This window comes from Sander vitreus, chromosome 3 (assembly GCF_031162955.1).
Source record: "Sander vitreus isolate 19-12246 chromosome 3, sanVit1, whole genome shotgun sequence".
Classification (NCBI taxonomy): domain Eukaryota; kingdom Metazoa; phylum Chordata; class Actinopteri; order Perciformes; family Percidae; genus Sander; species Sander vitreus.
The window spans coordinates 2,349,335-2,363,669 of NC_135857.1; the positions used below are offsets into that span (position 1 = coordinate 2,349,335).

Genomic DNA, 14,335 nt, shown 5'->3' on the forward strand with positions numbered 1-14,335 from the left:
CCATATATTCCTGTTAATTCCCATGGAAAGTTTCCAACTTTGAAAATTCCCGGAATTTTGCAACCCTAGGCAGGGAACGGTTTTACACTTTCACCAATGAGGCTTTAATTTTGAAACATCTCACCGGAAGCCTTGCTCTAACTCCTTACTATCTTGACAGGTGTGGAGGTCAACATGCTATGGATTTGATACCGTCGGGTGCACAGTACGCTGCTGGCGGGCACACACCGCAGGTACTTCCCTCCTCTCACGTTACCCGTCCTCGCGATGTCGGTGCCGGTGCCGATGCCGCCGTGTCGAGCGCGTGCCTCTGATCCTGATCACAGGTCGATCATATAGATCAGAGACAGAGAGGGAAGTTTACCTCCAGCGACCCGACGATAGAGGCGGATCATCGCACGGCGCCTTAACTTGCACGTTGTACGGTAAGAGGCTTTGTATGTTCAGTCAATCATAAAGTGCAGAAGATGGTGTGCAAATATTGACATGATTGTAGCAGTTATTGCAGGGTGGGAATTATATTTTTGTTGGTTAAATCCGACATTGGATTGCCTATATGTATTTTTAATGTGAATTGATTTTATCTCCATTGAAGAAACTTTGATGGGACATAAAGTCAGTGGTGTAGTCTAATGTATTGTAGTGTAGCCTACTCTATATATATAGATATTAGCTAAAATCTGCCTTTTTTTTGGGGGGGGGGGGGCAGGGACATATCATAGTGGGGGGTCTGGGTGTCCTCCCCGAGGGAAGTTTTGAGAGCATCAACAACTTAATTTCCTGTATTCGGATACACTTTTATGCACCACTTTACAGTGGAAATACCTTTATTTGTGAAGAAGGAAAACACATGCCAATTCAAAATATATCAAAAATATAATGGAAAGTATGTTGTTGCGTGTCATTGGGCATTTTTAAGTGGGTATATGGAAATCCTGGAGCTTCCTTAGTGGGTATTTACTGCGTATACCTGCGTATCACATAGACGACACCACTGTATAAAGTAGTACCCTATATGCAGGGCAAGTATGATACCCTATAGCCTATCCATTCTTAGTTTAAAATATATTTGGCGGTATACTTTGCAATATTTCAAAGCACATACAGTTGATCCCCAAAAAAGAAATGATTCTGATTCAATTGAGTTGCATTTTGTCTGCCCGATGATTGTACTCTATTGTCTACATGAAGTCATTATTGTCTGCATACTTAAATGGAGAAAAATACAGTAAGATATGTCTATCTACATGCAGTGTGAGAACAATAGATGCTTGCAGCAGTGATGGGAGTCTAAGTATAGCAGGCTACCTCTCATATTGATGTTGAGTCATGAACTGCTAACACCTGATTGGTAGACCTGTGGTTGAGTTCATGCAGCGGTTAGTGGCAGCTGGCAGGATGACTGTGCAGCCCTGTCTGTTCTTAATATCACCACTAATCTCAGTAAAGCACTGCTGAGGTCTGACCTGAGGGCTCACTCATCCAGGAACATTTGTCTAAAGTTAGATATGTGCAGAATTGTACAACTTTAAAGGAAAACCGCTGCTCATATTGTGCTATATGTTGTGACCAAAATATCTTTTTATGGAATTTATTTTGATATTTGGAGATTTACCAGGGAAGCTAAATTCACAAAGCAAAGCCTATAATTGATGGCTGATTTTATACCTGAGACAAATCTGAGTGCCAGACATTGCCTCTGTCCTCTGACTTAATTTTAGTTCCCATTGTCAGTCAGAGACAGTGCTCTGAGCCTCCCCAGCTGCCAGTTACATAATATCAGCCGAGGACTGTCACAGTTTAGTGAGCAGACGTGGAAACTCAGGCAAAATTGAGCAGCGGCAATACTGAAGGAGGCTAGATTATAACGTTACATAAGGGATGTTTTCCTTCCACTTGGCTGGGATGATGCAGATGGTGGTGGTCCAGAAATAGGTCTGAGTGAAGGAAGAAGGGATGCTGCACACACTATATATTTACCAATGGAGGAGTAACACAGGCAAGCCTGGAAATGCACAGTGAGGGTACGGAGCTGACATTCAATTTATAGAGTGAAATATTTGCATTTCATGTAGCACAGGCTGGCCTTTGTTACTATTATCCTGCCGTTAATGTTCCCAGTAGTATTCATTGTGTACAGTGGTGCACACAAGGGGGCACCAGACAATATTACATTCAAGGGCAGAGTCTAATGTATTTTAAGAGAGGTGGAGGGGAAATGACTGATAGCTTTCCTACTGGCTAACCTCATCAGCAAAGTGCACTGTGGCATTGCATGGTTCATTAGGTTGCATCTGTTTTAAGTTTGTTGTTGTGAATGTCTTTACAGGCAGACATACTTAAAACAGATACGGATGTCGACTGGAAAGACAATCTAACTTGTTCATTTCTAAATTCGATGCTATCCAACAGAGCACTAAAACCCCCATAAGCAGGTTTTCACACTCAAGTGAATTGTAATGAAATATTATGCAATGAAATCGGAGATAAACGGTAAATGGTAAATGTTTCCCCACTATCTGTTGGTATATTTGCCAAAGTTGTATTTTATGTTCAGCGCTTATTGATTCTGCAGCGTATGGCAGTGATTTATGATGCATGCATGGTATGAGGTGGCACTGCCAACTTTCATTCATCACTCGGAATTTAAAATGACAAATGATCCATAGATCACATAGAGCAGAAAATCCTTGCCACATTGCTCAAGATGGGTTGATTTCAAAGCAGCAAACAGACACATGTTGTGCACTGATGTTGCACTCTGAGTTAATGATGATTTGTTGCTTAGTTAGTGTCAGTGTTTGTACCATCAGGTGTTGAATGCAGACAAAGACAGACAGCTCACTTATTTTCTGGCCTTCTTCAATTGTTAGAAAGCAAACCTTTAAGATATTCCCACAAATAATTTTTTTTTCTCATTAATTGCAGACTTAATGAACTTCTTTAGGAGTTAAGTTAGAGTTCACAAAAGATTATAAAATCTAAATATTTCAACAGCCCACATTTTTTTGGCTTTTCCACCTTTAATTTTGATAGGACAGCTAGGTGAGAAAGGGGGGGAGACATGCAGGAAATCGTCACAGGTCGGATTCAAACCCTGGACCTCTGCGTCGAGGCATAAACCTCTCAGTACATGTGCACCTGCTCTAACCACTGAGCCAACAGCCCACATTTTTTAAATGAATTTGTGAAGAGGAATAGAATCACTGTTATATTTCAGTCTTTTCTTACCAATATGTTCAAAGAGTCAAATGAAAAATTGATAGTTTGTTAATAAACAGTATGATTTGACCCGTCTAAATGTGCTGAAGATTTTGGAAAAAGGCAGCTTTGACAATCTTATTAAGATTAAACTCTTCAGCTTTGCAAATGTGCAGTTTGTACACATCTGCTTTTAAAATCTTTGTGGTCAACGTGTTATGGAAATAGTGTTTTGTGGGTTTGCTTTGCATGAAACTAATTCAACCACATGATAATATGAAACATAACCACACAGGTCAGATGAGAACTCTGCATATTGAGATGTCCTTTGCCTAAAACAACAATGTTATCCTTTGGATAATAATGTAGAAAAACTGATTGTGTGTGTGTGTGATATATATATATATATATATATATATATATATATATATATATATATATATATATATATATATATATATATATATAGTGCTTGAGGGAGCTGAAGCAGCACTGCAGGAGCTGTGGGCCGCTTCCTAATAAACTGAGATGACTGCAGTGGGAGCTATGAAAACCAGAAACAACACAAACATCACAATTACATTATCCCCAAATCACTTGTGAAATGATATGATACATCTAGGAAAGTTAAACAGTAAGATCCTCATTAATGTGATAAGCTGTTCTCTAAAAAAGACCAAAAATTAACGCCATTTGGCACTTGGCTCGACTAGACTACATCATCTTTTCTTACAAATTATCATAATGTAATTTTTCAGTAGTCCTCAATTAAAACCAAATTGTGAAATGACTATAAAAGTAACCACAAATTCATATCAAAGGAAAAGAAACATCTTTTTTTAAAGTTGTAACACATTAAAATGATATTCAGGTATGCAGTGCTGTCAGATGATGGAGAATAATGTAGTCCGACTGAAAATCCATCCGCATAAATATCTATTAGTCTTGCATTTCCAGGGAAATTGAAAGTCCTGCTCAGAATCAATGAGGGTCAGCGTAGGTGAAAGTGACTCCTAGAATGTAATGAAATCTTCGGTTGCTTGTGACACTGAATGCAATATTATAATATATAAAACTCTCTGACAGAGTGTAAAACATGGCTAATAAAAATCTTGTAAAATGGAACTTTCATGCAGACATTACTGATGTTATTTGTTTTGCATCTTGTTGCCAACAAAAAATGATTAATGTTGACCTTTTGCGTCTGCGTTACCATTAAAAACTATGTGACCCAGCTGCTGTGGAAACGGAGCCACTGAGTGCTGCTCTGTGAGATGGAGACTTCCTCTTCACTGTTACCTTGTTACTTAATTTATGATCCCCGCTCTGGTTTTTTTCACAGTTACAGACGATTGATGACACATTAAACCTTTTATCCATAGAGCTTAACATCAGCCTGTCCTTGCAGGGTGGATGTGCGGAGGGAGACTGATCATGACCGCAGCGGGTACTACAAGTACAAAGCAGAGGGTATGATGTTAAATTACCACTCGCTGCCTGACAGGTGTTTGAGTGTGTCTGCTGATTAAGGTTTCCAGCTGACCTTGTTGGACCCTTAACAAGCATGTAGAGAGGAACGCCACGGTGCTGTCCCCTTCAGGGGGTCCACATTGCTACTTTTCTTTTATTTTCCTAATGACATAGACTGAATATTTGATGGGTTTATCATTAGGAAATAAGCATGGGGATGTGTTCTTTTGTCCCTGCAGGCATGATACTGTGAGGCGGCTGCATGCAGCAGCCTGGACGAACATGATGGAGGAGGCTGCCAGTCAGCTGGAGAGAGACCATGTGCACAGCGTCTATGACAAGATCGCTCCATATTTCAACGACAGCCGCTATAAAGCCTGGCCCAAGGTACGCCAGTTCCTGCTGGACCTGCAGCCGGGGAGCATCGTGGCTGACATCGGTGGGTGTCCCCTCCAGCAGCGATGTCATCCTGGCAATCCCACGACACTTTATTATAGATATATTTTATATATATATATATTTATTATAGAGCTGCAAAGATGAATCGATGAGTTGTCAGCTATTACATTAATTGCCAACTATTTTGATAATCCGTAATCAGTTTGATTAATTTTTCTATGGAAAGAAATAAACATTCTCTGGGCGCCTGGTAGAGCGTGCGCCCCATCTACAGAGGCTCAGTCCTTGCCACAGAGGCTGCCGGTTCAATTCCGACCTGCGGCTCATTGCTGCATGTCATTCCCCCTCTCTCTCTCCTTTCATGTCTAAGTTTTCCTATCAAATAAAAGCCTAAAATGCTACAAAAGAAATATTTAAAAAAACGAGACATTTGAGGACGTCTTCTTGGGCTTTGGGAAACACTGATCCACATTTTTCACCATTTTCTGACATTTTATAGACCAAACTACTAATAAATGAATCGAGAAAATATTCAACAGATTAATCAACAGTGAAAATAATCTTTAGTTGAAGCTCTACATTATTACATTGTGCTTATTTTTGGAAAGACAATAAGTCCTTCTAAGTCTGTCTTCCCTTAAGGAGAGGGAAGGAGTATTTCAGACCACTGGTCTTCTTTCTTTTTTTAAGATTATTTTTTGGGCATTTTAGGCCTTTATTGACAGGACAGCTGAAGAAATGAAAGTGGAGAGAGAGGGGGGGATGACATGCAGCAAAGAGCCGCAGGTCGGAGTTGAACCCGGGCCGGCTGCGTCGAGGAGTAAACCTCTATATATGGGCGCCTGCTCTACCAACTGAGCTATCCGGGCGCCCGGATCACTGGTCTTTCCTGATGAGTCACTGGTGTTGGAGCTGACTGTCTTGTCCTCGGCAGGTTGTGGCAATGGCAAGTATCTCCACATCAACAAGGAGGTATTCAAGCTGGGGTGCGATGTTTGTCGCCCCCTGGTGGACTTTGCCTGGAGCCAAGGACATGAGGTCCAGATGTGCGACGGGCTGCATTTGCCTTACAGAGACGGCTGCTTCGACGCTGTGCTCTCTATTGCAGGTAACGGACACACACACACACACACATACACATATGCATGAAGCCCAACACCTTCCATTTGCCTCAAATTAAATTAACTCATAATAATGATAAACATCAGTTTACCACGAGCTTGTGTTGCCTAGCCAACAAAGTGAAATAATTAGTGTGTGCTCCCACCAAAGAGTGTAATTGGGAGCAAAGACAGCAGACACCCACACTATTCCTTTGTGTTGTGTGCCATACACAGTGTACACAATGTGTTGTTTTGTTGACTGCAAGTGCTGAATGTGACTTGACATCATCATTAAATAAATGCCCACTCAATTCAGACATTAATGAATGTGTTTTGTCACAGTCATCCATCATTTGTCCACCAAAGAACGTCGTATCCGAGCAATAAAGGAGATGGCTCGCACCCTGCAAGTGGGCGGACGCATCATGATCTACGTGTGGGCCATGGAGCAGAAACGCCGTAAATTTGAGAAACAGGACATCTTCGTTCCCTGGAACCCCAACCCTCACTCGCCCTCCGGCTTCAACGCGGAGCACGCCACACCCAGAAGGAGGGCCGCAGCTCAGAGCGAGAGCGAAGCCATAGACAACGCCGACAAGCACAGGAAGGTTAGAAGCACATCGTCCGTGGTGGACGAGGAAGACCTGAGCTGCACCGCGCCACAGCAGAGCACACAGAGACTGTGGTTCTTCTCCAGGTCTCTGGATTCTGTCTTTGACTTCGGAAGCCTATCTGTCTCCCGCTCATCCTCCAGAGATCTGAGCACTGAGTCACCCACAGGCGAGAACGAGGGGATCAAGGCCAGCCGGCGCGGGAGAGGGCAAGGCCTCATCAAACAGGTCTCCAGCTTCTTTTACCCGCCGTCTGCAATCGGATCAGAGGAGGACGTCTTCGACTCGGCCCCAGGCCTGAACAAGGGACAAAATGATCCTGGAGGCAACAACAACACCACCACCACAGCCACCAATAACAACAACAACGGCACAGAAAACCAGCGTGTCTCAGTGTCTTTAGCCCAGGAGTGTGGCTCTCTGGCCCTGCCAGATCTGGTCCCTTTCCAGGAGCACCTGAAGCAGTCTGGAGACGAAAGCAGAGGAGGGCTGCAGGGAGAAGAGCAGCAGCAGAGCACAAGGAGTCCTCAGGGGAGCGAGGGGCAGGCGGAGGGCTCCTGCCTGAGGTACTATCACGTCTTCAGGGAGGGAGAGTTGGCGGAACTGATAGAAAATCATGTTGAAGAGCTTCATGTCAAACACACCTACTTTGATCATGCCAACTGGTGCGTGGTGGCAGAGAAAGTTCAAGTGTGGAGAATATGATTTTAACTTTACATTTTGCATCAACTCTGCCTCAAGTTTTAGCACTGAATCACACACTTGAAGATTATTACATTTGTGTGACCCTAAAAAGTGAATACATATACAGACGTAGTCATTGCTGAAGGTACGTGAAACACTAAACTACTCCACTGCTGAAATTCTCTACTTCGCTGTTTGCAAAATGTAATTTATTATTATCTTATTCGTTTTTGATAGTCCCTAGAGCATTAAATGTTTTAGACGGTATCTGAGTGTTTTGCAGTAGAGGATGCACAGAGGATGTTCAGCAATGGCTGTCACTTATAAACTGTATCACGTTTTTTAAAAGTATTTATTCGATGTCATGAAACCAACAAGTAGTATCCAGATATCCGGTGTGTTCTCTTTTAGTATCAAGAATGAGTTTTTATTATCAAACCACAGCGAGCTCCAGCGCCGCTAATGATTTTAACTTTTTTTTAAAAGAGCATTTCTGCAGGAGAGATGTTCAGACTTTTAATATTAGCCAAAGAGGAATTTGTGAGAATAAAGTAAACTCTTCCACCTACTCTTACATGTTTTAATGCGTTGATTACAGTGGAAACTTCTTACTTAATTCTTCTGTGTCTGCCTGTTTAACAATTACATGTTCCTTAGCTCTGACTGTCAGCTAAACTTGCAGCAAGTATCTGTTATGAACTTCTTGGTGGTGTGTAATCCATCATAACACTATCATAAGAAGAGCTCAAAGTTGTTTAGAATATCTTCCAGAACATTTGTGCATATGCGTTTTATTCTCCCAAGTGTTTCAGAGAACGTGTTGCCAGTGTGTGCGTGTGCTTGATGTTTGTAATAGTCGTGTACTGTCTCGTGTTGAACTAATACCACTGGTATATTTCAGCAAATCAACTGCCTCATATACTGTGAATAAACATTGCACTGTACCATAAATCCATCGCTGCTTGAGGTCAGTGAGTGACAGAGAAAGAAAAGGTGGAATTGGAAACACACTTATGTTCCCTTTGTGCCACGGACGATGCGTATCTTCTTCTCAGTGTGGACCAATGGACACTGGTACCTTAATGTCTTTCTGTGACCTGATGTAAATACTTTTGAGTTTGAATTGGTTTTTCCTTGTTAAATATTTTTTATCATGAGTGTTGTTGTGTTGCATTCACTGTCATGAATGATACCTGTAATCATTTGGTGGAGCTTCAATCAGTGACAATCATCAATAACAGCTTATTTACTAGTTACACAGACAGTTACCACTTTAGAAGTACCGATACAGGATCTTGAGAGGTAAACAGTAAGTGAAACATCTCTTCAGCCAACATACCACATACTGTATTAATAGAGTCACTTGCATGACCATGTCGGGCGACTTCCCAAATTAAAATATCCTGAGTAGAGCTCGGATACTCTGAGCAGAGGGTGGAATCTGTTAGGAATCCAATGTCTTTTTCAGAATTCTTGATAGAAAATGTCATGCTGCCTGTTACAGCATTACACTTTTATCATATTAGCTTAAGTTCATTTAGGAAGACTTGTATGCTTTACATTTTCTCTCTCTCGTCCATCCATCCATCTTCGTCCGCTTAACCGGTGTCGGGTCGCGGGGGGAGCAGCTCCAGCTAGTGTCTCTCACTCCCAACCTAATCAGCTGACTCTTTCAGGTCATCCAACCTATCACGTTGTTGCATTCAAACTTTAAATCTGTTCTCTGCTCCGCTGCTGTCAGTTGTCATTTCAGGCTAAATAGATGGGACCCCCCCCCCCAGTTTTCATCATTCCCAGCACCCAGGGTTCCTCCATCAGAAGCCTCGTTCTACATCTTTCTTTCTTTATATTTCCAACAAAAAATAACAATAAAATATTAAAACACAATAAGTGCGTAGCAACACACAAAAGGAAGACAAAGATCTACAAAGATGTTACAAACAATATGTTCCATCTGTCCGAAAGAACATCACATCTATCCAGAACTTCAGGCTATTCCTTCAGCACCACCACTAGTGTCTAGACTCCATCGGGGGAAGGGGGGGGGGGGGGAGATATTCTGTATACCCACGGCCTCTTTACCCCTTATAAATGTAGCATTGCGATGGCGTCTAATCGCCAAAGACATATCAACCTATCATGCACCATGTTAATTAAACCTATTTTTCGAGATCTTTAAGAGAGCATTACCAAAAAAAAAAAGTAGTCACAAATATTAATATTGGCTCTAAGTCTCTGAGGGTCCTCTTGATTCAGGGCATGAAGATTTTACATCCCACACTCCCTCCAAACCTGAAATAAGAAGAACATTAATACCATTTATGTCCAGTGAAAGTGTTGACATTTTGCCCACTGTTAGAGTAAACTGTTCTGTATTGAAACAGGTCATTCAACATCCTGTTAACCTGTACCTGAGTTGCTGCTCTGTGGAGGATGGAGTGTCTGAGGGCCAGTTTGTCGATGTCTCTCGAGTATCCTCCTCCGATAACGGCAGCGACAGGAACCCCTCTGCTCACCACAGTCTTCATCACGTACAGATCTCTCTGATACAGCCCTAGGGGATACTCACAGTCATTCAAAAACGTCCAGGAATGATTTGGAGGTGGAGATCCGAGCGGATGTCAAAGTTATCACTCACCTGGGGCGGCCTCTAGCTCACCCAATGAGAGCGTTCGCTCCATGTAGGCTGAGTCCTTTGCAGCGGTGCGGGTTCGAATGCTGCTGCCCTTTGCTGCTGCCCTTTGCTGCGTGTCATCCCCCATCTCTCTCCCACCTTTCATGTCTATCCACTGTCACTTTATAATAAAGGGAAAAGCCCCCCAAAAAAATTTAAATAAAAAAATAAAGTTATCACTCACCTTGGTCAGTCAGACGCAGCCGCCCGAGTTCATCTTCCCAATGAGGGTCGACGCCTGCGTCATACAGAACCAGGTCTGGACCAAAGGTCTCCAGCAGCCAGGGGAGGTGGGCCTCCACTGTCCACAACATCAGACATGTTAGTGAGAAACAAACTTCATTCGAGTTACTGTTAACTTAATTGTAGTCGATTCGTGTTATGATTTTCATTCAGGTTGCTCATTTTGAGATGCATTTGAAACCAGCAAAGAGAAAATGGAAAATAAATGTCTAAAATACACCCAAACTTATAACTTTGACAAATTTGAAGACATTCATACTGAAAATTTATATTTGGATTTGGATAAACTCCATGTGTTAACGTGCCTGTGGAGAGGTACTCCTTGTCTTCCAGCCCATCCTCCACGCTGATATCTAGATCACTTTGTTGTTTACGGAGGGGGAAGTTTTTCCCACAATGCACCGAGAATGTAAACACACACAGCTCCTCTTTGAAAATGAAAGCAGTGCCGTCACCCTGATGGGAGGCAGAAGATAAACGTAAAACTACTGATGAAAAGGTTGAGCTTATCCACTAGGAACAAAGACAAATGTTAGGACATGTTGCTCCCAGAATGTTAGATTAGCAGAGGCACCTTAAGATTACCTGATGTACATCTAGATCCACAATCAGAACCTTCCTTTTGGGCGAGGAGATGCCCATCAGGTATTTGGCGGCAACTGCTAAGTCATTGAGGAGACAAAAGCCTGAGCCGTAGCTTGGAAAGGCATGATGTGTTCCTCCTGCTGTGCTGCAGGCCAAACCCCTCTGCAGAGCTACTTCAGCAGCTAAAACAGTCCCACCTGGCAACAACACAGAAGGACAAGTACATATAGTACATATAGTGGGATCTTCAGCTGTCAGGTCATCCAGAGGCTCGATCTTCTCACCTGTTTCATATCGACAGCGTGTCACTATGCCTTCACTCCAGGGGAAACCTGTCCTCCTTTGTTCTTGCTCATTAATCGTCCCTTTCATCAAGTTGTTTAAGTAGTCCTCAGTGTGCACACAGCTGAGTAAAGCTTCAGAAGCAATTTCGGGGACCCACACCTACGGTGAAGAAGGACATTCACATTAACAGGAACATGTGAGAAAAGTACTTCTAGCAGTATCAATTCCTTTTTGCTATTAAATAATCTATCAGTATTTGTCTTATTGATCAATTGCTGTGAAATAGTGAAAGTACCCCAGGGTAACAGTCGTAAATCAATATCAATTGACAGTGACATAAAACCAGAGGAAGTCCCATTATTATTAATAAATTGTATAAATTGTTGTTGATTCATATTTCCATAGTCAACGACGTTTCATTTCCAGGATTGTTCAGGTGCCGCTGGAAATTCCGCCAGATGTCCCTTATTTCGGCCGGATGTCCGTCACCTTCCTCTGTCTCTGTGTTGGTGTTCTAACCTCTGGTGGATTTGTGAGGACTGTGGTTAACTGCTCCTCAGATCTCTGCAGGGTAAATCCAGACAGCTAGCTAGACTATCTGTCCAATCTGAGTTTTCTGTTGCACGACTAAAACTACTTTTGAACGTACACATGTTCCACCAAAACTAGTTCCTTCCTGAGGATATTTTGCAGAGGCACCGTGGCTCTGTCCGGCGCTTAGACGATTGTGATTGGTTTAAAGACATGCCAATAAACCAGAGCACGTTTTTCTAGCCAGACCCTCCTCCGCAGCGCTGTGCAGGAAGGTCTGGCAATGCGACAATATCAGTTGACTAATCAATCATATTGGTTGATATTTCAGCGCTAAATAATAAAAGTTATCATCACAATTGTATTTTACTAGTGGAAAATATCAGAATCAGCTTTATTGGCCAGGTTTGTGTAGACAAACAAGGAATTTGACTCTGGTTAATCTTCGCTATCAAAGTACAACACTCACTCAACATATAAAGAATAAAAACAGAAAGGACAGTAAGAAATATAAAAAGTATACAGTATAACAATACAATAGAATTTACAAATATACAAGAAATATACAATAACAATTGAAGAGAGGGAAGGAATAGTGCAATATCAGTATAGTCTGAGATTTAAGATTTAAATATAAATATAGGGTATATCTCAATGGCTCACACACCTGTTTCTCTGTAATGACTTGATCCTTGAGCAGAAAGTGGAGAAGCCGGGGGAACTTGGCCATAGGAAACCTGTGGTTGGCTGGGAGCTCGCACGCATATCTGCTGTGATGAACTATCGGAAGGGCGCTGGATTCCTGTCCTACCTGCAGGGTGGAAAGGCTCACTGTAAGGTCAGTTTGAATGCAATGCATTGTGTTTGTTATATACTTTATGAATACTATATGAAGTTCTTACTAGTTCAGTATGGAAACACCTGCAGGAGGTGAAAGCTGCACCGAGCAGCCGTCCGACTTTTCTTCTAGAAAACATTGGTGTTGTGCAGGTCATTATTCTCTGACTGGCGGTAATCCCAAATGACTCACTGCCTTGCATTAGACAGGGAGATGCTACATGTTTTACAGTTTGTTGATATAAAACGAGACGTGCTGAAGGTGTCCTCTTTGTTGACGGAAGTGTCACAGTTGTCCTCAGTAATACTGCCATCTGCTGGGATGGAGTGAAAACAACACTGTATGATGGTTACAGTTACCGTACATAGATATATAGATAGAGATAGATAGATACTTTATTGATCCCCAAGGGGAAATTCAAGGTCCTTGTAGCTTAAAGACGTACACAACATACACATACATCATAAACAGGATGATAAAATAACAAATCCACATGAATAATATGGACAATAAAAGAAAAGATACAAAATAAAAAATCCACATGATTGTACTATGGCATATATAAGCATGAGACACTTGCAGTGACAGGGCAGGGACTGAACCTGTGACTCAGTATGTATGGTAAGGTGCTCTATGAGAGTGGGTGTCATGGTGGTAGTACAAACAAGTCCAATAGTGCAAGGATAAAGTCTAGAGACCATGCATTAAATATGGACGATATAAGAGAAAAATGTAGACATAGTAATATAAAAACTATAGTAGTGCAAGGATAACGTTTTTAAAAAAAGACAGCATTAAATATGGGCATTATAATGGAATAAAGTAGACAGTAGGATAGACACAAATCAACAGTCACTATTAGAGGTTTGAAGTAATAGGGTTACAGCCATTGGTTGATTGTCACTATCTCCTGATTTAGAGTGAATGCTGCAGATGGTCAAAAAGTGTTATAGGTCAGACTCAGATATGTTATGCTTTCATCTCCCTATGCATCACATTGCTTTTGATACGTCCTTAAATGATGCACGTCAGGTTTGTCATCATTATTAAGTAAATTATTACCACTGACTCAATAAAATGTATTGACACTGACATATGCTTTTTATTTATCTGAATGGTATAGGCAAACAGCATATTCAATCAGTATTTACCTGGACTCCACCCTATCTTGCCATACTCACATCAAATCCATCACCAAATCAGCCTTTTTTCATCACAAAAACATCTCCAGTCTCCGGCCATCACTCTCTGACTCCGTGGCAGAAACCCTAATTCATGCTTTTATTACCTCCCGTTTGGACTACTGCAATGGAGTCCTGTCTGGGGGTCCCCAGCAAAACCCTAGACAGGCTCCAGTATGTCCAAATCTCTGCCACCAGGGTCCTCACCCACACCAAGACCAAGACCTGGCAAAACATCACCCCAACCCTCTTCCACCTTCACTGGCTCCCAATTAAGTCCCGCATCACTTATAAAATCCTCCATCTCACCTACAAATCCCTCCATGCCCTGGCCCCACAGTACCTCTCCGACCTCCTCCATCCATACACCCCACCCCACCCCGAAACCTGCGGTCCTCAGACGCTGGCCTGCTCTCCATTCCCCACACCAGACTCTGTACCTTTGGAGACAAAGCCTTTAGTGTTGCAGCCCCATCCCTGGAACATCCTCCCTGCAGATATCCAAAATGCTACATCCCTGGACATATTTA

General features: G+C 42.2%; 2 protein-coding genes across 3 annotated transcripts; one reads left to right on the top strand and one right to left on the bottom strand.

Annotated features, from left to right (window-relative positions):
• The first annotated feature begins 160 nt into the window (after nucleotides 1-160).
• Nucleotides 161-8,625, top strand: trmt9b (tRNA methyltransferase 9B). 2 transcript variants are annotated; one of them, XM_078245663.1, is made up of 4 exons: nucleotides 161-425; nucleotides 4,911-5,110; nucleotides 6,005-6,178; nucleotides 6,516-8,625. In XM_078245663.1, the coding sequence occupies exons 2-4, from the start codon at nucleotides 4,954-4,956 to the stop codon at nucleotides 7,487-7,489; spliced, it is 1,305 nt and encodes a 434-aa protein (XP_078101789.1). In that variant the 5' UTR covers nucleotides 161-425; nucleotides 4,911-4,953; the 3' UTR covers nucleotides 7,490-8,625. The 2 variants fall into 2 exon arrangements, with proteins under 2 accessions (XP_078101789.1, XP_078101792.1); XM_078245666.1 differs by lacking the exon at nucleotides 161-425 and adding an exon at nucleotides 4,595-4,671.
• A 300-nt stretch (nucleotides 8,626-8,925) lies between these two features.
• On the bottom strand, nucleotides 8,926-12,901 carry hdac12 (histone deacetylase 12). Its single transcript, XM_078245670.1, has 8 exons — nucleotides 12,689-12,901; nucleotides 12,454-12,597; nucleotides 11,255-11,414; nucleotides 10,971-11,167; nucleotides 10,691-10,841; nucleotides 10,327-10,443; nucleotides 9,880-10,022; nucleotides 8,926-9,760 (listed from the first exon to the last, which is right to left on the bottom strand). Exons 1-8 carry the CDS (start codon nucleotides 12,824-12,826, stop codon nucleotides 9,737-9,739), a joined length of 1,074 nt encoding a protein of 357 aa, XP_078101796.1. The 5' UTR covers nucleotides 12,827-12,901; the 3' UTR covers nucleotides 8,926-9,736.
• Nucleotides 12,902-14,335: the final 1,434 nt, after the last annotated feature.